The 23,857-nt window shown below is 51.4% G+C and overlaps 2 protein-coding genes across 4 annotated transcripts in view; one reads left to right on the top strand and one right to left on the bottom strand.

Moving 5' to 3' along the window:
* Positions 1 to 1,820: 1,820 nt before the first annotated feature.
* SLC7A9 (solute carrier family 7 member 9) lies at positions 1,821 to 22,793 on the top strand. Of its 3 annotated transcripts, XR_006816224.1 has the most exons (14): positions 1,821 to 1,910; positions 2,539 to 2,660; positions 4,533 to 4,680; positions 4,967 to 5,209; positions 5,412 to 5,537; positions 5,791 to 5,890; positions 6,816 to 6,860; positions 7,285 to 7,408; positions 8,733 to 8,836; positions 15,452 to 15,548; positions 16,518 to 16,667; positions 19,138 to 19,312; positions 21,093 to 21,207; positions 21,819 to 22,793. XR_006816224.1 is itself a non-coding variant. In XM_045987903.1 (13 exons), the coding sequence occupies exons 2-13, from the start codon at positions 2,565 to 2,567 to the stop codon at positions 21,155 to 21,157; spliced, it is 1,473 nt and encodes a 490-aa protein (XP_045843859.1). In that variant the 5' UTR covers positions 1,821 to 1,910; positions 2,539 to 2,564; the 3' UTR covers positions 21,158 to 21,466. The 3 variants fall into 3 exon arrangements, 2 of the variants coding, with proteins under 2 accessions (XP_045843859.1, XP_045843860.1); XM_045987903.1 differs by lacking the exon at positions 21,819 to 22,793 and having other exon boundaries at positions 21,093 to 21,466; XM_045987904.1 differs by lacking the exons at positions 1,821 to 1,910; positions 21,819 to 22,793 and adding an exon at positions 1,940 to 2,068 and having other exon boundaries at positions 21,093 to 21,466.
* The window catches only part of TDRD12 (tudor domain containing 12), a 66,677-nt gene continuing 64,638 nt past the window's right edge, over positions 21,819 to 23,857 (bottom strand). Inside the window, exon 32 of the mRNA XM_045987902.1 lies at positions 21,819 to 23,740. Coding sequence (XP_045843858.1) covers positions 23,649 to 23,740 — 92 coding nt within the window. The 3' untranslated portion in view covers positions 21,819 to 23,648. The remainder of the gene's footprint in view (positions 23,741 to 23,857) is intronic.

Below are 23,857 nucleotides of genomic sequence, written 5' to 3'. Positions count from 1 at the left end.
TCCGAGAGGGAACAGGCTTCCGTGAGGCAAAACTTCAGACCTGTGGTGGACGGGCTGGAGGCCTAAGGAGCCAAAGTTCTACCCACAGTGCGGGTGAGGGGTGGGGCTGTGAAAGCCAGATTATCCCCCCACCCCCCCCACTCCACATCCCCCCCACCCCGCCCCCAGGGCGGAATTATGCGAAGTGGCTGAACACTTATTTGCCAGGGAAAAACAGCTTCATGAAAGGAAGTGCTCACCAGGGACCCCAAATTCACAGAAGTGTATTTCTGACCCTCAACAAAGGAGCCGCAGCCCCAGATGTTCCAAGCTCAGCTCTTGGCACAGGCCCCAGGAGACCAGGGAATTCACAGAAGCGAAGCATAAGGCTAACTTTCTGAGAACCCTATTGTTGCAGGAGGCGGGTGCGCAGGTGCTAGGCTCACGTACACTTACAGATTTGGATCTGGATGCCTGGGGACAGACGAGTCACGGGCAGTCACAGGGCTGGTGACGCCCTCCCACCCACCTCCCAACTCCGCTCCTCACGTGATTTCTTTTAGACCAACAGCCCTTGGGAGGCAACTTTGACCCAGGGAGGATTCTGCAGTGTTTTGCAAACACAGAGGCACTGGCAATTACAGTTTGAGTGCTGCTGTATTAGCGAAGACGCAATGACACAAACAAACCTGTCTGGACTGCCAGCCGCCCGGAGGCTCCTGCTGGCGGAGGGGGGAATGAGCCCACAGGGAAGCACTGTGCCCGGAGCACTGGGCAGGGGAGCAATGACTCTGAGACAGGGTCCTCACGTCCTCCAGATGGCTTTAAGAGACAGCCCTGAGAAATCCACCTGCCCTGAAGTGACCTCAGTGCCACCACCCGTGGGTTGGCGGGCTCTTTCCTGCGACCTTTGATCTCTTTGGGATCTATGAGATGCTATCAGACTGATCTCAATGGGAAACACCAGAGGCTGATTTTGATAACAGTACAATGCTCCTGGCCGGGGGTTCTCCAGCCGGAAAAAGAACTTATCTGAGACAGGGCTTAGAGCTGCCACCTGAGTCAGCCTTCCTGTGGAGGGGGTGTCTGTCCCCAGAATCCCCCACCCCCACCCCGCCCCCACGCACTTCTGAAGCTCTGGGTTGGGGAGCTGGAGCTCTGTGGCCTTTTATCACTGGGGCCTCAGTTTCCCCATCAGGAAAGGGAGAGTATGCAACCCGTTTTCTGCTCCACAGTCAGGTGAGTACAGACTGGGCTCTGGGAACAGCACCACCACCAAATGACTGTCCCCGGCTGGGAGCTGCATGAGGCCTCAGACCAGGGACTGCGAGTTGCCAAACCCTTCTGCCTGTGCAATGGTGCTGGAACCCAGTCACTGCTCAAGGGGAGCAGGAAAGACTTGCCCACCCGCCTGCAGGTTTGACCAGAGCCAGGAGGGATGAAGACACCGCCCTGACTACTAGCCAGTTCCCCGAACAGCAGTTGCTCTTACACAGCGTGCCTGGGGCTGTAAATCTAGCCTATGAAGGCAATAAAGGAGCTGGTTCCAAAGTTTATCCCCTCTGATGCCAGTTTTTAGAAGGAGTTCCCCTCCCAAGATGTAGCCGATGTGGGGGTATCTGGTTAAGAGAAAAACAATGATGAACAACACACAAACATTTGTACATAGAAATGAGCTTGCCTGGCCCTCCCCTTTGTGTGCGTAGGATCCAAGCTTCATTGCTAAAAAAAAAGAGAGAGAGAGAGAGAGAAGAAAAGAAAAGAAAAAAAAAAAGTGTTTAATAATTACCTTTGTTGACCTCTGTACCGTCTGGCTTCCTCCACTGCCGGGCACAAGACATGGCCATTCCTGGGTGCAGCCGTGCAGACGTGCAGACGCAGGCAGCAGCTACGCTGGGCAGCTCCCCGGACTCTGTCAGAGCAAGAGGCAGGTAAGGCCGAAGGGCGATGGGAAGGCTCTGCACCCTCCTGGCGAGGGCCTGAGAAGGACCTTCTTTAGAGAAAGGGTCCAGGAAAGGAGCAGCAACCAGCTCAGCCTGGAGCCGAGTCTCCCCAGCATCTTCCAGCTGCAGAAGCGTCCCTGCTATGGGTCTGTCCCGTGCCAGGCACCTTCATCTGGGGAGGTGGTCATGGGGAAAGCATTCCTTCCTTGGACTTGATTCTACTAAGGATATTCCAGGATGTTTAAAAATACTTCTTTCTACTTTTGGGGAGGGGGAGTTGGAGGTAGAATGACTTTGGGGCGTGTCATTGCTGGTGAGCAGGAGCTGACAGTGGGTCCCCCGAGGGGTTGGCGGGCCTCCGGGAAAATGCAGAGGGGCCCCCTTTCCCATGTGGCAGAATATGCGGGGGTCAAGCAGGTTCTTAGCCCCAGGACTGAACAGATCATCCCTACAGGGTTGACAAGGGCACGTTGCGGAAACAACAGCTAAGAAGCTGCTTTTGGAGTAGAGCCCCACGGGCCAGGAGGGTCAGCCAGGAGAGGCCTGGTTGAGACCACATCTGCGCTCGTCCTCCCGTAGCGGGTGCTGAGTCAAGGCCCCCCGGCTCTCCTTGCAGCCCCCTAGAACTGGCGGGAGGGGGAAATGGACGAGACAAGCCTGAGAAACAGGAGAGAGGATGAGAGGTCCGTCAAGAGTATCCAGAGTCAGGAACAGAAGACCACAAGTCTCCAGAAGGAGGTAAGGCTGTCTCTCAGCACTGGCCCTTCCCAGGTCAATGCGGTAAGCAGCAGTCCTAGTCAAGACCCCGCGGATCTCTGATCTGGAAAGCGCATCTCAAAGCAAACAATTCCTGGGACTCCCCTCTTTCCTTCCTGCCAGTGAATTCAGGTTAACATGTGTTAACGCATGTGTGCTTCTGCGCGCGGGGCGAGTGCCCGGAGGGGCTGGTGTTGGCTCAGACCCATGGCCTGGTCAGGGCCGGCCAAAGAGGACCTCCTGATGTTGGAGTCGCCTTTGTAGTGTCTTCACCAAGTGTCTGCCCCTCTATGTGCCTTGTATTCCTTCAGTGACGGGAGACTTGTTCCTCTTTAGGGAGTCTGGCAGGGGCGGTGAGTGTGACGCGGGTGTGACGTGGGTGATCCCTCTGAGATCGAGTGTAGTAGCGGCTGGACTTGGAGGTGCCCATACCCCAGAGGTGGCCCGTGTCCCTCAGGGCTAGCACTGGGGCTGTAGGGGAGCTTTGGAGGCCAGGGGATGTAGACGGAATGGAGCTCCATGCAGGCGGACGGGCGTGGAGAGACAGACTCGAGCTCTCAGGATGAGAAGGGAGAGTCCGAACAGCATCAGGATGGCTTTGAGGGCCCGGCTGAGCTCTGGGCAGAGCCTCCAAGAGCTCCCATGCCTGGCTGCAGAGGGGATGGAGGAGGGACTTGTGGGATGGTGCGGCTTGACGGTGGGTTGGCCTGGGGTCTGGGCTCCCTAGGAGTTGGCTAATGAGTGTGGCTGCCCCCTGACAAGCAAAGAGCTGACCCCAAGGTGTGTCCTCAACTCATCTCTAAACCCGGGCAGCTTCTGGGTGACTGTGGAGTTCAGTGGGAGAGAGGTTTCTTAGAGGGCTCCCAGGCTGGCCAGCCAAATGGGCTATTAGAGGAGAAAAGCCGAGACTGTCCCAGAATGGGTCCTGAAGTCAGAATGGGACCTGACCCTGTTCCCAGGGCCTTCCCCAGTGGTGTGTGAACCCTGGTCAGCAAGCCACAGCTGAGGTTTTCCTTCTTCACTAGGCTCTAACCCTGAGCGCAGCCTCTGTCCAGACAGGTGAGCACGTATGTTCACCTCAGAATCCAGAATTGGGGCCTGGTGGCTGCTGAGGGCTGACACAGGAAATAGGGGTCCGAGTCACACATCTCCCTTTAAAAAGGTTTTTTCCCCTTAACTCATGTATAATTCATGTACAGATCTTCAGTGTTCAGTCTGACGAATTTTGACAAATAGATCGCCTGAGAAAATTCCCTCTTGCTGCTTCCCAGTCAGGCCCCCCTGGCCCTCAGTTTCCTTTCCTGTGAGTTAGTTTCATCTGTTCCTAAGTGTGCTAGGAATGGAGCTGTATGGTCTGGTTTCTGAGCCGGGGCTTATTGGTAGGAAGCTCACACCCTGCAAAATGTCATCAGAGAAAGTTCATGGCCCCGGAGTGTTCCCGTCCCGGGAGGCCTTGGTTTCTCCTCCTGCCCCCACCTCTGCTCTCCGGGAGGCCCCTGGCTCAGACCAGAGCCTTGACATCATTGTTTGCCTTTGAAACCTCCTGGGTTGCTTTGTCAAGAGTAGTCAGGGTAGAGGTGGGGAGCATGGAACTTGAGCTGGGTGTGCCTGCATGTGACCTTTCTGTGCCTCCGTGTTCTCCTCTGTCAAATGGGGGTGACAAGGACATACCCAGCTCACGAGGCTGTGGGAGGATGAATGGACTGGAGGTGGCCGGGTGTTAACTACTACAGCAGCACTGGCCGGAGGTGCCTGGGCTACGGGGTTTCCCCGGGCCCACACGGGTCGCACCCAGGGAGGGAACTGGGGAGAGGGCTGTGCAGGTGAACGTCTTTCCCCTCCCCTACACCCCAGGTGGGCCTGCTCAGTGGCATCTGCATCATCGTGGGCACCATCATCGGCTCTGGGATCTTCATCTCCCCCAAGTCTGTGCTCAGCAACACGGATGCCGTGGGGCCCTGTCTCATCATCTGGGCAGCCTGTGGGGTCCTTGCAACACTGGGTAATGAGGAACACCCCTTCCTGGCGAGCTCTCCCGGTGGTAGGTAGGGACAGGCTGTGTGGGCCACTCTGTGCCCTGGCCTGGTCATTGCTGGGGTCCCATTCAACACCAGTGGGCCACTAGTGTAGACTGGGCTGTGCGGACATGGGCCCCGGCCAGAACTTAGGGCGGTCTGGTGAGAGAGCCATGGGGGCCCTGTGGGCACGGCCCCAGAGGGGAGGGGGCTCCCTTGGACCAGGGCAGCGCTTTATCGGGGGCCGTGGGGGGCCCTTCCTCTGTGTTCCAGGGGCCCTGTGCTTTGCAGAGCTTGGTACAATGATCACCAAGTCCGGGGGCGAGTACCCTTACCTGATGGAGGCCTTCGGGCCCATCCCCGCCTACCTCTTTTCCTGGACCAGCCTGTTCGTCATCAAGCCCACGTCCTTCGCCATCATCTGCCTCAGCTTCTCCGAGTATGTCTGTGCGCCCTTCTACTCGGGCTGCAAGCCCCCCAAGGTTGTTGTGAAATGCCTGGCTGCCGCTGCCATCTGTAAGTCCCTGCGTGTGACACTCTGGGCGGTGGGCACGAAAGACCGGAGGGGGTGACGTGGGGAGAGGGGCCTGGCCACTTCCGCAGCACGGGCGTGCTCGAGGCATGAGGCGGTGGAGAGGGCAGGCTCGGGCTCCTGGGGAAGGAGGGGCTGCTGGGCCCAGGGGCGCACCACGTGCCCCCCCGCTCTGGCTCGTTCCAGTGCTCATCACCACAGTGAACTCGCTGAGCGTACGGCTGGGGAGCTACATCCAGAACGTGTTCACGGCAGCTAAGCTGGTGATTGTGGCCATCATCATCATCAGCGGCCTGGTCCTCCTGGCCCAAGGTGACCGCGGCCGGAGGTGGGAGTGGGGGCGGGTGCCGCCGGCACAGCCTTGTCCTCCCAAGGCCATGCTCCCAGGCCTGTCTCACTGGAAGCCCGGCAGGAGTTCAGCAGAAAGCAGCTGTGGTTTCCCTGCTTTCCAGAGCTTGTGTGAGAACCTGAAGTCACGGGCCGTGCCCTTCTGTGGCAGGGAGATGAGACAGGGCCCCAGTCTGGTCCTCTGACACCCACGACTCACTGTTTGGCTTAATTACAGGAAATACAAGGAACTTTGAGAATTCTTTTGAGGGCGCAAAACTGTCCGTGGGAGCCATCAGTCTGGCATTTTATAATGGACTCTGGGCGTACGATGGATGGTAAGGCCCTCGGAGATGTCACACATCTGGTCGGGGTGCCCCAGGCTACTAGACTGAAACCAAGGAGAGCGAGGATCCTTCCCTCTGGGATGTGGGGGACCCTAACGTTCACTTTGTCTTTTGTTTAGCGCCCGCACCCCCCCTTCTGTTCTCCTTGGGCCCCACAGACACCAAAACCCCTGCCCCTTCCCCAGCCCCACAGAGTGGCCCGAGGGCAGGCGGTGGTGAGCCTGGGCCAGAAGTGTCGTCAGACACAGACAGGCTCTGCGGAACGGGAGGCCGGCAGGGCCGCCCGGGCACTTGACACGGCAAGAGGGTTCTGCAGCCCTTGCATTTCAGCCTTGGAAATACAAGGCAGAAATGACCCTCTGTGACACCGGTCTTCCCCGCATGAGAAACAGCTTTCATTCTCCTTTCAGACAGCGAACATTCCAGTTTTTCAAAGCAGCCTGGAGACTCGTTACTCCCAATAATTCTGGCAAATTCCCACGGTTCCCACAGAGGGCAAGGACTTATTATTATTATTTATTTATTTATTTATTTTGACAGAGAGAGAGATCACAAGTAGGCAGAGAGGCAGGCAGAGAGAGAGGGGGAAGCAGGCTCCCTGTGGAGCAGAGAGCCCGATGCAGGGCTCGATCCCAGGACCCTGAGATCATGACCTGAGCCAAAGGCAGCGGCTTAATCCACTGAGCTACCCAGGCGCCCCAAAGGGCAAGGACTTCTCACTGACAGACTCACAGACCTTTGGGATCCCCACCATCGCTAGGGCTTTCTCTGCAAGCAGTTACCCGGAATTCCTGCCGGAGAATTTTCTCTGTGGTGGAGAGTCTGAAATGAGGCCAGCCTTTAATGGTGTGTTTCACGATCTAAGCAAAGAAAGTCCAAGTTAGGTCACTGACTCATGTTACTTTTCTTTGCCTAGGAATCAACTCAATTACATCACAGAAGAACTAAAAAACCCTTTCAGGTAAGAAAGCCGAGTTACGTGGGAGGCAGTGGGGCTGGCAAGCACGTTTCTCTTCCCCATGCAAAAAGCAGACCCCCGTCCAGACTGTGCATGGTTTCCGCACACTCATTAGAGTTTGCTTTTGCTTTGGGCAGTGGAAAAGTCACTGGGAGGTTGGATGGACCCCAGCTTTATCTCGGGTTGATTTTTGCTTTATGAACCTTCCGGCCTCACTGCCCTGGAGTCTGAGAGCTGGAGGGTTCTTTCTCGTCAGACAATGTCGCATCCCACCGACCCTGCTGTGATAGCTGGGACCCCCAGCCCACCACAGGGAGAGGTGGAGGGCCGGCCGGGTGAGCGGGCAGAAAGGACAGGACAGAAACAACAGGCTTGCGAGGCTCTCCTGGGGTGCTCCGGTCTGACCCTGAGTCCCTGCCCCTCCCAGAAACCTGCCCTTGGCCATCATCATCGGGATCCCGCTGGTGACAGGCTGCTACATTCTCATGAATGTTTCCTACTTCACCGTGATGACGCCCACCGAGCTCCTGCAGTCCCAGGCGGTGGCCGTGGTGAGTCCCCGGAGTCTGGGCAGGAGGCTGCTGGGGTCTGTGGGAATTCACAAATACCCAAGCTGAGGTGCCCTCAGGGGATGAGGGAAATAATTGTCTAGGACTCCCACAGAGTGAGCAGTTTGGGTTCCACGGGCAAAGACCCACCTGAGGAGAAAAGCCACCAGCAGGTGGCCTACCGGGTTCAGTGTGTGGCCTGGTGCTGGCACGGAATGCAGGTGGAGCAGGGCGGGATTGCACGGGGTGGGGTTTTGACAGACGCAGAGGCGGATGAGAAGGGGCAGGGGAGGGGTCAAAGGGGGGAATTGTAATAACTGGAGAAATTAAGCTGGGCAAGGAGGGTCTCCGTGACAGGGGGATGGGGATGAGGGTCAGCAGGAAAGGCAGGAGGTCCACGTGCTGGGGGCCTTGTGGAGCCAGGGTGGGACAGGACATGAACTGCAGACAGGCGACAGGGATGGGGAGCAGAGAGAGATGTCTTGGTCACAACGAGGTCACTGACCACGAGGACAGGCGGTTAAGGTGCAGGGGGAACAACGTCTGTTGTAAGTAAGGGGGTCAAGGAAGCAAGAGGCTGGGGTGTTGGAAGGACATTGAAATGATGAAAAATTAGGACAAGGAGGGGTGGAGAGGAGATTTCCGTGACTCTGTGTTAGAAGGTCGGGGAGGGACAGTAAAGCATCCCTCAAACTGAGAAGGCACTTGGAGACAAAAATGAAGCACTGACTCCTATAGTTCATATGTGGTTCTGTTCAGGGTAACCTCTGGATGGGGGATCAGGTGCAGGTCGATCTAGGCTCAGTGCAGTTATCCTCCCCCAAGTCTGGACCTTAGTCCCGAGATGTCATGGAATGAGGGGGTACGCAGGAGGACACGGTGATGCCAGCAAAGGGCTGGCAGGCACCCCACCAGCCAACCTTCAGTTAGATCTTGCGGCGCCACCTGTGCACCAGGAAGGGTAAGACTTTGTTCTAACAGAATCCCGGGGGCCAAAACAAGCCTCCCTGCATCCCGACCTTGGCAGGCATTTCTGCAGTATGGATATTCATCCCCAAGGCCGTAAGAGAGGCCATCCAGCAAACATGAGCGAGATGGACGGCCGAGGCTGGAGTCAGTATGGTCAGCTGTCCTGCACCACGGGAGAAAGGCTAGGTTGTTTTCCTCCTGAGGGGTTGTCCACTTCCTTCTTTCCGGGAGGGGAGTCAGAGGCCGTGCCCCCCAGGGGTGGGGGCGTAGCCCCCAGGCAGGGCCAGCAGCTTCCTTGGGACCCACGGCTCCTGCAGGCCTTGCAAAACCCTCAGGCCTTCTCTGCTTCTCTCTGCAGACATTTGGCGACCGTGTTCTCTATCCGGCCTCTTGGGTGGTGCCACTCTTCGTGGCCTTTTCCACCATCGGTGCCGCCAATGGGACCTGCTTCACGGCGGGCAGGTAGGGGACCCCCGCACTCACCCCGGGGCGGGGGGCGGGCAGAGGGCAGCAGAGCCCGTCCCACACTTGAGGAAGAACAAGACTTAGGGCGAAAGTCCTTCGGGTACTGCCAGGCTAACATGTCACGGCATAAAGAAAACCTAAAGTCTAACTGGAATTTGACTAAAAACTTTAAAAAAAAAAAAAAGGGAAAGAAAGAAAGAAAACCCAGAGTCCTGGAAAGGGAGCAAAAAGCGTGGCCGAGCCTGCACACTGGCGCCGGGCATGGTGGCCCCACGGAAGTGAGCCTCTACATTCCGCAGGAGGGAGCAGCGCCACCAACTTTAGCACAAGGTCGAGCTTGGGGACACAAGGTGACAGGCACACCGGTGGTACTTTTCACCTTGTCCTGTTTGTCCCATATGGATAGTTCTTGAACATCTTCTCCTGTGAATACATTATCGAGATCAGAGAGAAACACTTCATGCTTTCAGGCCATGGAAGTCTGTCACACCCAGCTGTCCCTGTGGCACGACAGCACACAGCTGTCGTTCTGGTCCTCTCAGACGTTACTCACACAAACAGGTGTAGCTCGCCAGCCCCGCCAGCTCTCGGACCATCCTGCCCTAGGCACCGTCAGCGGCTGTGTTGGATTCCATTTGACAATGTAGCGCAATTTCACATAACCTCAGCTCGTGGGCTGAGTGCGGCTTGTTTTTATCAACACTGCCACAGCGAACATTCTGGAACATGTCTTTGCCCAGTTGTCCGGGGTTCCAAATGGATCAATTTCTGAGAGTGGAACTGCTAAGGATTTCACACTGGCATGCCATAGACCGCAAACTCATTCTTCTGACGCTGTGTCAAAGCAAAGACTGCTTGTCCAGCAACTCCCCTTCAGAAGCGTTCGGCTCTTCTGGGTCCTTTGCCTTTCTAGATGAATTTTAGAATCTGCTTGTCAGTTACTACAACGAGGCCTTCGGAGATGCTGATCAGGGCTGTGTTGAACCTGCAGGTCAGTCTGGACAGGGCTGCCATTTCAGTTGTATTGAGTATTCTAATATAAGGGCAAGGACCCTTTCCCTTTATTTAGGTCTTAATTTTTTTCAAAAATATTTTGAGTAGTTTCAGTATATGGCTCTTGCATCTATTTTGTCAGATGCATCCCAAAATATCTCATATTTTTGCGGCACCTGGTTGGCTCAACTGGTTGAGCGTCTGCCTTCAGCTCAGGTCTTGGTCTTGATGTCCTGGGATCGAGCCCTGAGTCAGCTCCCTGCTCAGCGGGGAGTCTGCTTCTCTCTCTCCCTCCCCCTGGCTCATGCTCTCTCTTGCACTCACTCTCAAATAAAAAAATTTTTTTTCATATTTTTTGCACTATTATAAATGGTATTTAAATTTCAGTTTCTGGTAAAACACAATTTCAGTCGCTCTACTGAGGTTTAAATACCATAAAACTCACTTTGCAATTATACAGTTCGATGATTTAAGTAAACTTATAAAGCTGTGCAAATGTCCTCACAGTCCAATTGTATAGAGAACGTTTCCATCATCCCGGAAAGTTCCCTGCCACCCAACTGCGGTTCACCCCTGCTCCAGCCCTAGACTACCACTGACCTCCTCCTGTGCCTGTAACTTTGCTTTCTCTGGACATTGGATTTAAATGGAATGATGCTCTATGTCATTTGCATCTGGCCTCTTTCACGTAGCTTATTATTTGTGAGGTTCGTCCATGTCGTAGCACGTGCCTGCTCATTCCTTGTAACTGCTGAATTGTCTTCCCTTACATGGATATACCATGTTCTGTTTCTCCTTTCACCAGCTGAGGGAGGCTCGCATTGTTCCTGGGCTATTATGAACAATGCTGCTATGAACGTTGACACACATGCTTGTGTGCACATACGTGTTTGCTTCTCTTAGCTTCCTAGAAGTGGGCCTTGGTTGCTGGCTCGTATAGTAAATTTGTGATTAACATTTACAGAAACTGCTGAACTCTTTTCTAAGTGATTGTTCCATTTTAATCTCCATAAGCCATTCATGAGCTGTCCAGTTTCTCCACATCCTAACACTTGGCATTGTCTTTCTCTTGGCTGTTAGTCGTGTCATTGTGGTTTTTAACTGCATTTCCCTCGTGGCTAGTGATACTGAGCATCTTTTCATGTGCTGATTAGCCATTCATACATCTTCTGATGAAATATCTATTCAAATCTTTTGTTCACTTTATAAATTGAGCTGTTTGTCATCTTATTGACTTGTAAGCATTCTTTATATATTATGGATACAAGTCCTTTGTCAGGTATCTGACTTGCACAAATTTTCTCTCAGTCTGTGGCTTGTCTTCTCATCTCTTACTGGTGTTTTTGAAACATGGTGCATGTTTTTAACTTTGACAAAGCTCAGTTTATATTTTCTTCATATGTAATGCTTTTGTTGTCATATCTATGAGCCTTTGTGCAACCCAAGGTCACAAAGTTCTGTTTTACCCTAGAGGTTTTTTTTTAATTTTTAAAAAATTTTTTTAAAAGATTTTATTTATTTATTTGACAGAGAGAGATCACAAGTAGGCAGAGAAGCAGGCAGAGAGAGGAGGGAAGCAGCCTCCCCACTGAGCAGAGAGCCCGATGTGTGGCTCGATCCCAGGACCCTGGGATCATGACCTGAGCCAAAAGCAGAGGCTTTAACCCACTGAGCCACCCAGGCGCCCCTATTTTTTTTTTTAATAGGTGTAGCTCTCACACTTAGGTTTATGATCCATTTGAATTAATTCTGTATAGTTCTGTACCTGTGCAGCTTGGGGTTGGCCAGAATTATGACTTTATGTTAGATAGAATTTTTGTGGGGTCACATCCAAGATTTTTGCTTCCTGCTGCGTTTTCTTTGTCACAGAGACAAAGTATTTCAAGAATACTCACCTGTATTTTCTTCTGGCGTTTTACTTTAGCTCTTTGACCAGTCTGGAATACATTTTGGTATGAGGCATAAATCTCACTCTTCCCCCTCAAACCGTTGTCCAGATTTTATTGATAGTCTGTCCTTTCTCCTCCTGGTTTGAATGCAACCATTACGCCCAGTGCGCTGACTTCACTCTGCTTCCCAATGGGCCCCGTGCTTTCACTATCACCAGCGTAGGGACGCTTCCCAAAGCCCTTCAGGTTGGATAGGTGGAAGAATCACTGCTCCACTCCTCTGTGCCGGCTCAGCCCGCTAGCCACATTCGGGATGACTGTGTCCACTTCCAAAAGTCCTGCTTGCTTTCTGAGCCCATGGAATTTCCATACATTTGATTTGCGAGTGCAGAGGGGTTTAAAGCATGAGGTCGCAGCACCACCTGGAGTCTCTCCATCTGGTGATTCCTTTCCAACTAGTTTCACTGGCTTGTTCTGGGAACTAACTTGTTGCCATGTTTATGTCTTTTTTTTTTTTTTTTTAGATTTTATTTATTTATTTGACAGAGAGAGAGATCACAAGTAGGCAGAGAAGCAGGCAGAGTGAGAGGGGGAAGCAAGCTCCTCGTTGAGCAGAGAGCCCGATGTGGGACTCGATCCCAGGACCCTGAGATCATGACCTGAGCCGAAGGCAGAGGCTTAACCCACTGAGCCACCCAGGCATCCCACCATGTTTATGTCTTTTTCAAAGTTCGAATTTTATATATTTTTTTAAAGATTTTATTCATTTGAGAAAGAGACAGAACACAAGCAGAGAGAGAGGCAGAGGGAGAGGGAGAAGCAGACTCCCCACTAACCTGGGAGCCCGACATGGGGCTCCATTCCAGGACCCAGAGATCATGACCTAAGCCAAAGGCAGATGCTTAACTCTCTGAGCCACCCAGGCGCCCCTCAAATATGTAGTTTTAAATAGACGAGCCCTTTTGGCTTTTGTCTTCCCCACGTCTGATTTTATCGTATTGTAGTCCGAGTATGATCTTTATGATCTCACTTCTTTAGAAGCGTCACACCTTCTCTCTTGTGGCTTTACTGCAGTTTTTATAAACGGGTCTCGAAAATAAGGTGTATTATGTTCACATTTTTTTTTAAAGATTTAATTTATTTATTTGACAGAGAGAGAGCACAAGTAGGCAGAGAGGCAGGCAGAGAGAGAGGAGGAAGCAGGCTCCCTGCTGAGCAGAGAGCCCGATGCGGGGCTGGATCCCAGGACCCTGAGATCATGACCTGAGCCGAAGGCAGAGACTTAACCCACTGAGCCACCCAGGCGCCCCACATTCTTGATTTTTTTTTTTTAAAGATTTTATTTATTTATTTGACAGAGAGAGATCACAAGTAGATAGAGAGGCAAGCAGAGAGAGAGAGAGAAGCAGACTCGCCGCTGAGCAGAGAGCCTGATGCGGGACTCGATCCCAGGACCCTGAGATCATGACCTGAGCCAAAGGCAGAGACTTAACCCACTGAGCCACCCAGGCGCCCCACATTCTTGATTTTTATATCAATCATCAAGCTTGTGCCTTGACTGTTCAAATCTTCTGCTCTCAGTGGATTTGTCAAGTTTGGCTTTTTGTGTTTCAAGGGCTCTTGTTCTTGGTAGATGGCTTCTGTTTTCAGTGGAAACTTCTTTTGCCTTAAATTCTGTTTTGTCCCATATTGGTCTTGAGGACTCCGCAGGCTCTAGGCTGCTGCTACAGGTAACCCATCGCACCCCTTGTGTCTTCCACCCTCGGCATCACGGGGCTTTGGCTTATGTCTCTTTCGGCAACCCCCAGGTTGTCTCCGGCCCAGGGGAGTGGCAGCTGATCACAGTTGATGTGATTGCCTTTACCGTGGGATTTATTTCCAACATAGTATGATTTCTTGGCTTTTGAAGAATCTTATCCTGATTTGTTATCCATCAAATGTCCTTTCTTTTTTCTGCTGATGTGGCTTTTAGCAATTACCCTTCAAATGTAACTCAAATACCTAACAGAGTCTATCAGCATCTCCATTCTCCTCCCTCTCCTGCAAGGGCTCCCCCTTTTGCATGGTCCAAAAGATCAGCTACCCCTGGTCTATAAACCCACCCCTCCAAGAAAAAGTTCATTGTGACAAGAATTAAAAATGTATGTACTTATATCCATACCAGCATGTTTTACTGCTGTTCCCTTAACACTGCTTCTTCAATCAACTCCTTCTGTGTTTAACTTCTTTCTTTCTGTCAGAGTAGAAGTAATAGTTTCCAGTGAGGATTGGAGAACAGAAAATGTTACAGTTAATGTTCACCTACAAATGTACTTATTTTGCCAGGAGTCCTGAATGACAGTTGAGCTATGGAGCACTGGAATCTGAAAACCGGTGTTCCTCATCGCTTTGAAAATAGTCTCATGCCATGTCTGCTATGGTTCTGGTTGTCCAAATTTTGTAGTTAAACTTTTAAATTGGAAACTTAAATTTTTTCCCCTTCACTCTAACGTTTGTATGTTTTTATCTCAAGCTGGGTTTAATGTGAAAGCTGTTTTTCCAGTTCCTGAAAACTCTCTACTCTTCAAGTTTGCCTTACCCCATTCAACATATTCAGGCTTCTTCCTGGTTTTTCTCTCAGTTTCCTGTCTACACTTTCCATTTCTCTACCCTTCAAAACTCAGATCTAGTTGGGTTTCGTTTTTTTTTTTGTGATTTTATTAATTTATTAGAGACAGAGTGCGAGTGGGGAGAGGAGCAGAGGGAGAGGGAGAGAGAAACCCAAGCAAACTCCATGCTGAGCACAGAGCCTGACATGGGACTTGATCTCATGACCCTGAGATCATGACCTGAGCTGAAATTATGAGCCAGACACCCAACTGATTGAGCCACCCGGGTGCCCCTCTTGGATCTAGTTTCTATGTATTTTTTCATTTTGAACCTAGTTTAACAGTTGGTTACATTCTTAAAATAATGGTAATTTAAAAAAAATTGTTCCCCCCCTTTTTCCTCTCTTCAACATTTTAAACACAGTCTTTCAGATTACTGAATCACCAGGAGTTCTTGGGAGTGGGGGTGGGGACACTAAGCCATTTGTTTGCATCCGCTGACCCCACCTAATTCATCTTGTGGGGTTTTTTTTTTTAAAGATTTTATTTATTTATTTGACAGAGAGAGAGATCACAAGTAGGCAGAGAGGCAGGCAGAGAGAGAGGAGGAAGCAGGCTCTCTGCAGAGCAGAGAGTCCGACACGGGGCTCGATCCCAGGACCCTGAGATCATGACCCGAGCCGAAGGCAGCGGCTTAATCCACTGAGCCACCCAGGCGCCCCTTGTGGGTTTTTTTTTAATATGGAAATTCTGTGCAGCTTTGACTTAGGAAGGTGCCAGGTGCCTCTGTGTTTGCCTCTCTCAGCGGCTCCAAGCACAGAGGTCCGCTGGCCCTGGACTGGTTGTTCCCTTATGTGAAAGCATAACTTCGAGGACACAGAGTAGGCGTCTCCTCCTGAAAGTCCCCCCGCTAACCCCAAGCCAGCCCCTGCTCTCGCCTGTGTAGGTGACCCACGGCACCAGGATGCACTGCTCTCGGGGGTGTTTAACCACCTCATTCGCGTCCCCAGAATTCACTCCCCTCCCACTGAAGACGCCAGGTTCTAATTCAGTTCGTCTCTCCGCGGCTTTGGTAGTGACGCCCAGTGATGGTACAACAGCCTGCACGCCCATCCACCGGGGCTCCATTACTGCTTTTTCAGACTTGTGTACGTGGCGGGCCGGGAAGGCCATATGCTCAAATTGCTCTCCTATATCAGCGTCAAGCGCCTGACTCCAGCTCCTGCCATCATCTTTTATGTAAGTATGAATCCTGCCAGCAGACACCCCCTTAAAGGCAGAGGGGCCCCAAAGGAACCCGGTATCGCTAAGCCCGCTGGTCTTCACGTGGCCCGTCTCCCCCACTCCTTGACGCGAAATAGGTAGGTCAAAAACCTATAACAAGTCAGACGTCGCCCAACACGTCTGCTCCTTGCTCTGAATTTGTCCATGGAAATCACTGTTTGACTCCAACTTTCTGACTTCTACACTTGTGCACGTGCATCGATCTGTATGTCCGCATCCCTGGCAGCAAATGTACAGACACCAGCAGCTTACACGGAGAGAGAATAAGGCATTTATGAGGCGGCTGCTGGTAGGTGCTTCTCCTTATGACCCCGTAATTGAGACGTCATGGTGTCCTTGCGCAGTAAAGTTCCTCTGACGCCCTCCAGCTGGAGTTTCTCAGTGGGGGCAGTCCTTGGTTGTGTGCAACTGTGTCTGGCACCTATGGACCATCCAAGCCCAGCCTTGGGGCCAGACTCCTTCCACCCCCAAAGGAGAAGCACTACCCTCCATCAGCCTACTCCCTTCAAAGACGAGGAGAGGCCTCCTGAGACAAGGCCCAGGCCACACAGCTAAGGCAGGTCCAGACCAGGCTGAGCCCGGCTAGCTGTGGCAGCATAGCCCAGGCCCCTTCCCCTGACGACGACTCTGGCAGAAAGACCGTCAGAAAGTGGGCACAATATACATGCATATTTTGTTTTCTCCCCCGCTTGAAATGGCAACTTCCAAGGGTCACAGATTTTCCAAATCCTTCCATCAGGCTTCAGGGAGAACATGCACCATAGCCAAAGCCTGATTTAACCCCAACTGTACCCGGATGCAGAGGTTTCTTTCATGCTGACATGTTCATCCACAGGAAACACTGCTGCTTTAGTCTCCTGTGAGGGGACAGGAATCCTGTTTTTATGTACTAGTGACCTAAAAATTCACTCTTCCTTCCACTAGGGTATCATAGCGACGATTTATATCATCCCTGGTGACATAAACTCACTGGTCAATTACTTCAGTTTTGCCGCGTGGCTGTTTTACGGCCTGACAATTCTGGGATTGGTGGTGATGAGGTTTACAAAGAAAGACCTGGAAAGGCCTATCAAGGTAGGTTTTGTGCCCCAAATGTCACAAGTGGCTTTGATTTCTTGAAATGGATTAAAAGTAACTACCTGAACATCTAGGGGCATGCTTTCTATTTCCAACCTGACTACTCTTCACTTGAACATCACAGTTTAGAGGGGAGCTTGCTCCTGAATTCTGGCCCCAGACCCATTCCTGTGCAGGCGACCACTAATAATTTGTATCTGCAAACTGGGGTTCCCTGCCACCTCCCTGCACAGCTGGACTGGGTCTATATGCCAATATAAGGATTCATTTTGTTCGGCTTGTGTTAAGAGGCTTTTGCTTTATTTTGTTAACAACTGTACTACTGAATTCTTACAACAAATGAAGATAAAAGAACAAGGTAGGAAGGCTGAGGGCTTAAATAAATAGACCAGAACAGGACAATGCTTTTAGCTTTAGGATTTCATTTCAGAAATGTGCCTAGTGGCCTTTCTGGCACTGTAGCTTGACTGTCACCAAGTCCCCGGAGTCAGCTGAGACATGGAGTTTGGCAGTTCCACTTCAAACAGGTCATCGGGCAGCCAAAATCATGCTAGTAGAACACATTTTTCATCTGCACAAAACCTCTCAAGCAAAACGGATTTGAGAGAAAATAACGAAGATAGGGAAGGTTCTAACACATGTACAATTGGAGGTTCTGAAGAAGAAAACAGAAGCAACAGAATTTTTTTTTAAGATTTGGGGAGTGGGCTGCGGTGTAGAGAATGAGAATGAGCGGGGGGGGGCGGTGGGGAGAGGGAGAGAGAACCCTCAAACTCCCCAGTGAGTGAGGAGCCCAATATGGGGCTCAATCCCAGAACCCCGAGATCATTACCTGAGGTGAAATCGAGTTGACCACTCAACCGAGCCCCCCCAGGCCTCTCAAGACAATGGAATTCTTCAGAACTGTAATTGAAGAAATATTTCCAAGGCAGGTGAGAGAGTGGGAGGGGACCATGAGGGACCAGAACCACATACCAGAAGGTATATGGCATCCTTGAAGAATCTGAACTAGAAGGGCGACAGGGAAATATATTCTGATTAAATTATAGAGTTGTACAAGACCAGGCTTTGGGTATCCTCTCCTCCTTCTGTGCCCTCCGCCAACCCCAATTCTCTCATAAAGGAAAGAAATGAACATAGGGATTGGGATTCTCACCAGCAACACTTCATACCCTGAGAGAGGGGAGCATGTATCTGTGGTATTTAGAGACAGAAAATTTAAGCCAAATTGGCCTCAAAAAATAAAATGACCAAGGGGCGCTTGGGGGACTCAGTCAGTTGAGTGGCCGACTCTTGGTTTCAGCTCATGTCATGGTCTCAGGGTTGTGAGATCAAATCCTGTGTCAGGCTCTGTGCTCAGCGGGCCGTCTGCTGGAGATTCTCTCTCTCCCTCTCCCCATGCCTCATGTGCGTGTGCTCTCCCTCTCTCCCCGCCCTTAACAAATAAATCTTAAAAACAAAGAATAAAGTTATCGGTATGAAACACCTCAAGGCATGGATGGTTACAGGAGAACTTCAGGAGGAATCACCTAGAGATCAAGCTTTGGAAACCAAAGTCGGCATTGCACACGGTGAATACACTTAACCACAGACCCGGACTAGATGATGGGAGGTAAAGGGGACACCACACGGGTGCAGACATCAAGCACTGACAGGATCATACGACAGCAATGGAAGAGAAAGCGTATGAAAGCGTGCCGGTTAAGGAAAGTAGGCCAAGGAAACTGCCCGAGGCTAAAATCAGACGCAAGGAGGAAAGAGAAGAATCCCTAGCTAATTCTAGTACTAGGATGTAAAAAAGAGGAGAGTAAGGTGTGATATTTACTATTTATAATGGCAACTCTCAGAACAAAAATAGCATTTATAGATCCCAAAAGATATATCCAAAATAAGTGTATACACACACACACACACACACGTATGCAAGAGACCATCTCATAGAAGACCTGCTATATAAAGACTCCAACAGGGAAACAAATCAGAATATCTTCCTGGTTAACATTTTCTTGGTAGAATGCATATTAGAGTTTTTTGTTTCTGCTTATTAGTTTTTAACACCCTAAGCTTTCTAGACTCTGTAAATCTATAAATCTCTTAATACTCCTATTTCTAGCTACTGTTTATATGGGAAAATAATTAAGTCTTGATTTAATAATTATTAACTTTATTTTGTAACTTATTACTTACTAAACTATTGGTTTAATTTTTTTAAAGATTTATTTGACAGAGATCACGAGTAGGCAGAGACAGGATGTCTGACATTTTCTTTATATTCCAGGGCAAAGAAAAAAAAAGGTAGACTGGTGATGAAACAAACTGGCAAAATTACTTTAAACCTCTTGGAACTGGACAGGCACATGGAGCTCCCGACATACGTTCTGTAGCGGGGTTCTGTTTGGGGTGAACATTTTCAGGGAGACAGTGGATGCGCGTGGCCAGGTCAGGACACCGTGTTGTTCTTCTGCAGGTGCCCATTGTCATCCCCATCCTGGTGACCATCGTATCCATGTTTCTGGTTGTGGCCCCGATCATCAGCGAGCCCGCACTGGAGTATCTCTACTGTGTATTATTTATACTGAGCGGCCTGATATTTTACTTCCTTTTTGTCCACTATAAGTTTGGATGGGCTCAGAAAATCTCGAGTAAGTACCAGCAGAGGGACTGTTCTCTTAGCACAGCACAGACAGGCACCGCAACCCGCAACCGCACCTGTCGTCCCCTGCTGCGGGAGCTCACGCAGCTGGCAGATCTCACCTTCTCCGTGGGGCACCTCTGGGATCCAGCTGGGGTCTCTGCCTTTGTTCCCATCAATTATTGTAAACAAGTAGGAAGGGAAATCACCATCTGCTTTTCTTTTTTATCACTGTATGATACACATAACGTGAAATTGACCATCCTAATGACTTTAAAGTGTGTGATTCAGTACTGATGAGTAGGTTCACATGGCTGTGCGTCCAACCTAGAGCACTACCCTCTCCTGCCTGATATGCAGACTCCTCAGAGGCCCAGCAGCATCCCAGAGACACCCAACCCAGGACAGGGCTGGGGTGAGGGCCCCAGCCTTCCCACGCCAAAGCCCTAGCTCACCACTCAGCAATCCTGGCTGCTCGCCTACTACAGGCCAATTATGGGTTAGAAGTTCAACTACATTAGCCACTTTCAATCAAGGGGTCTCAGCACAGCGCAGGGATGTTCAAGGTGCTGTACCCCGCACTACAGATTCAACCACAGTGCGGCACCAGCACCCCGTAGCCTTGGGGACCAAGGCCATCAGTGATCCAACACCTGAAGACCCGTTTCTCAGTCTCCTTCTCCCCATCCTGTTTCTATAAGGCAGGAACTGGGCTGCACACGTTCCCTCCAGATCTACACAGCAGCCACCCAGCGTTCATGGAGTAAATGTAATCCAACATCCGCTCCTTCTCCTTCAGCTTGTCTGAATGGAGAGCAGGGAAGTATACCCATCCCTTCAGCACTCCTCTGGGGTTCATACGCACACATGCACACACACGCAACTCAGCGAGACATACAGGGTACAAAAGAGCAACACCCAACTGGAAGGTGGTGAGCTTGACACTGAGACTTTGTTTAGACTGAGCCAGCAGGGACCGGGAAGGCCTTTCTCCAGCCTGGCCCGTTCTGATCGCAAAGTGGCCTGCATTCCTCACCTGTGAAACCCGACAACAGCGTTACAATAAGCAAGAGAGAGCCTGTTTCATGCTGGTTAGCCAAGTGAAACACACCCAAGATAGAGCTTTCTTATTTCCACCGGGGACTTCTTTCCTGCAAGAGCTCTCCCTACCGCCCAACCGCCTCATACTCTGATGGAAGGCCTAGGCGGAGAGAGGAGAGCGGGCACACTACTGTAGAAAGCAAAGTACATTTAGTGCTGGGAGAACAGCCACTTCCCCCTGCCTCTGACCATAAGCTTAGATCTGATCATATTGACAATCTGGCCAGAATGACTTACAACCTCAGGGTACAAAGTAGGTCTTAATTTCTCAGCTTTAGAATACTTAGCCAAGCTGCTCCCTATGAGAACTGGCTGGAAGCTGGAATTAAGGAGGTAAAAAGAATAAACAGTCTAACTTTTAAGCAAGATGCGGGCTCAGTGCTTTCCAACTAAATATTCGACTCTTGGCTACGTAAGGACACAGCAATGAGTCGTGCATGTCTTCCCCTGAATACATTGCTTGGTGGCAGTGCAGTTAGCAGGCTCCTCATGCTTTCCTGGGAAAGAACTTCACTCCGGAGAGCCTCTGGGGCTCCCAGCATGGCTCTGCCTTCAGCCCGAGCGGGGCTCTGACAGAGGACACAGCCCCACAGGGTGGGAGCAATACCGCTGCTCCCCGAGACGCCAGGCAGTGCCAAGCTCTTCAGTCCGGCTCTCTAACTGCACTTCCCGGTCGGCTTTTCCCGCAGAGCCGGTCACCATGCAGCTCCAGATGCTGATGGAAGTTGTGCCGCCGGAGGAAGCTCCAGAGTAACAAGCTCCGCCTCCCGCAGCCAAGGCCAAGCCTCCGTGGAATTTATTTTTGTAAGCAGTATTTGTTGCTGTTTCTTCCTGATGTTTTTCCTTAAGAAAACAATGTATTCAGATGTTCCTAATACTGTTATGTGTAGACATCCTCAGTTCCCTGGGTGGGGCTTCTAGAGAAGTGACAGGTGTCTGCTACAGCGGGCAGATGGAGATGTGTCGGCCGGGCTGGGTGGACTGTTGCCCGTGCTGGGACTCCTTATCAGGGGCAGGCCCATTGCGCCTACTTAAATAAAGGGCATTCTTTAAACTCAGTGACCAATAAGGTATATAAATATTTTATATAAAATAGGTAAAACTTTTGCTTTAGTTGAAGTGCATTTTTAACATACTGAAGTGCCAGTGTTTTATGGCCTACTGCCCCTGCAAAACACTGAGCCCCCCGTATTTTACCCGGGATGTATGAGGCAGGTCTGCCCCAGGCTGCATGCCAAGACCCCCACTGCACAGCTGACCATCCAGAACCATCCGCAGCCTGGTCCCCGCGACAGGAGCCACAGTCAGTGGTTGGCCTCACAGCCCCCGCGCTCCCTCCCCCGCCTTCACTGGCACTCCGGTCAAACCAGAAAGGGTGGTAAGGAATACAATTCTGTTTGACGTTCGGCACGCAGGGAAAACGGTCTAAAAAAAAGTGACATGGCATTTCTGTGAAAACACTGGAATTTTATTGATATACTACAAAAGACCTTCATCCCATGCCTGCCTACGGGAGCAATTCCAGAAGCAGAGGGACAACGGTACTTCCACGTTGCATTTCAGGAGTTTTCCCCAAACATGAAGTCAGTATGTATGAACAGAACAAAAAAATTGGTAACTGTTTACATTTCACAAGTCACTATGTCCTACAAAATGTTATGCAGAACTTCAAATGGTAAATTTAAATGTCTGAAACAAAGAAATCAAGATTTAAACATCTTGCCCAGCTCCCCCCGCCCCATTCCCCTCTGGCTGTTTCAAAAAGCAGAGCCCCCGCCCCGATTTAGGCAGCTCTACTGTTTGCCCTATTATTTGCTGTTTTACAAAAGACGGAACATAAGCGAGCATTCCCTGGCAGGTGGCCAGCCATCACGAGGCAAGCCTGGGCCACTCGGGCCTGGCCACCCGTCCAGAGGCCTCCCCCAGAGGGAGCAAAATCTCTACCTACAGAAAGCGACACCTGCTGAGGACAAGAGCTCCATGGAGTCAAACCTTTGCCAGCAAAGACCGGGGGGGACTTCCGACCTCTGAAGAGCCTGCTCAGTTTAGCCCAGAAAAAGGACAATCACCTCGGTACTTCGTGTGCCAATCTGACACCTGCCAAGCAGCCCCTGGGAGTCCTGGTGGCAGCCGCCAGTGGCCTAAGGCTGGCCTCCCTCGAGGTGCTGCTACCCGGCAGCACCCAGGGGCAGCCCCTAGAGCAGGGCAAGGCCACGCAGCGAGCAGAAAGACTTATTTTACAGATGAGGAAACTGAGAGTCAGAGTGTGATCCCAACCTGCTCACGGGACATCCTGGTGACAGTATACCTTTTGTTCAAGTGGTGGCTTATCTACTGGGACATCTGTGTTTTCTGATGTATGATAATAAAGTCTTGGGGGGCAGCCGCAATGGTCTCATCGGGTCACTGTTCGTGCCCGCCTCTCGGCAAAGCTGCTGACTCCTACTGCAGACAGACGCAGGCTGACATTTCACTCCCTCCTGCAACGCTTCCAGTCCACACGGCAAGTCCAGCTCACGGCGCTCCCGAGTTAGGGGCTGGTGACCCGACAGCACTGTGAGCGGGGCAAGGGCTCCCCACATCCAGCTGTTCTGAGGGTCGCCTCCAGGCACCCCACGTGTCCTCCTCCATTTCCACCAAAGAGAAACCTTCTTCCTGTGCGCCCAGGACTGTGCAGGGCCGGGCGGGTCTCCAGGAGCTGCAGCTTTACCTTCACCCCTGGTCTACCCGTGGGTCGCTACCAGGCTCCTCAGATGACATCAAGTACAGGTCCATAGATCATTCTGGGGAACCCAACCAGCTTCGGGTGGAAAGCATGAGACTGTAGGCCGGAGACCTCAATTTATATGCACAACACGAGGGTTTGGGCAAGGTACCAACCGGGTCTCCGTGAAGAAGTGAACAGACTAGCTTTGGAAAGACAGTTCATCCCCCAAATGGCAGGCCATGCTCCCCTGTCACTCAGGATCAGGGTGTTGGAACAGGCGCCACGTGAGAGGCTGTGCGGGCCTGAGGGTGCAGGTGGACGGTGGGCCCGGGTCAGACCAGCGCCCAACCCCCCAGAGTCCCCCACAGCCCATCTCTCACCAGTACCAATCCCAGTGCCACAGGCTGACACCTGGTCAGAATTTATCCTTGAGTCAAAGGCAGGTCTGGTTGTAACTACTGTTTCCTGAGCCTCCAGCCACACGGCATGTCCGTCTGTCCACGTGCGGCTCGGGCCACCCTTTGGATCTGGCTCATGCTCATTCGCTCTCACTTCCGTCCTCCTCCGACGGCTGCCCGCTGCTCTCCGCCACCTCTGCCACCGTGCACGGCAGGCGTTTAGAATTCACAACTATAGGAGTTTGATATTATTGAAGTATCTGTTCACTGCAGACTAATTAGCACATATCCCCCACCCCTGAACCCTGCCATTATTTTGGCCAATGCGGAAAAATTCCCATGGCTTCTA

Source organism: Meles meles, chromosome 19, assembly GCF_922984935.1.
Source record: "Meles meles chromosome 19, mMelMel3.1 paternal haplotype, whole genome shotgun sequence".
NCBI lineage: Eukaryota > Metazoa > Chordata > Mammalia > Carnivora > Mustelidae > Meles > Meles meles.
The sequence above is the reverse complement of the archived record's forward strand: the minus strand, read 5'-3'. Positions and strand labels throughout refer to the sequence as shown.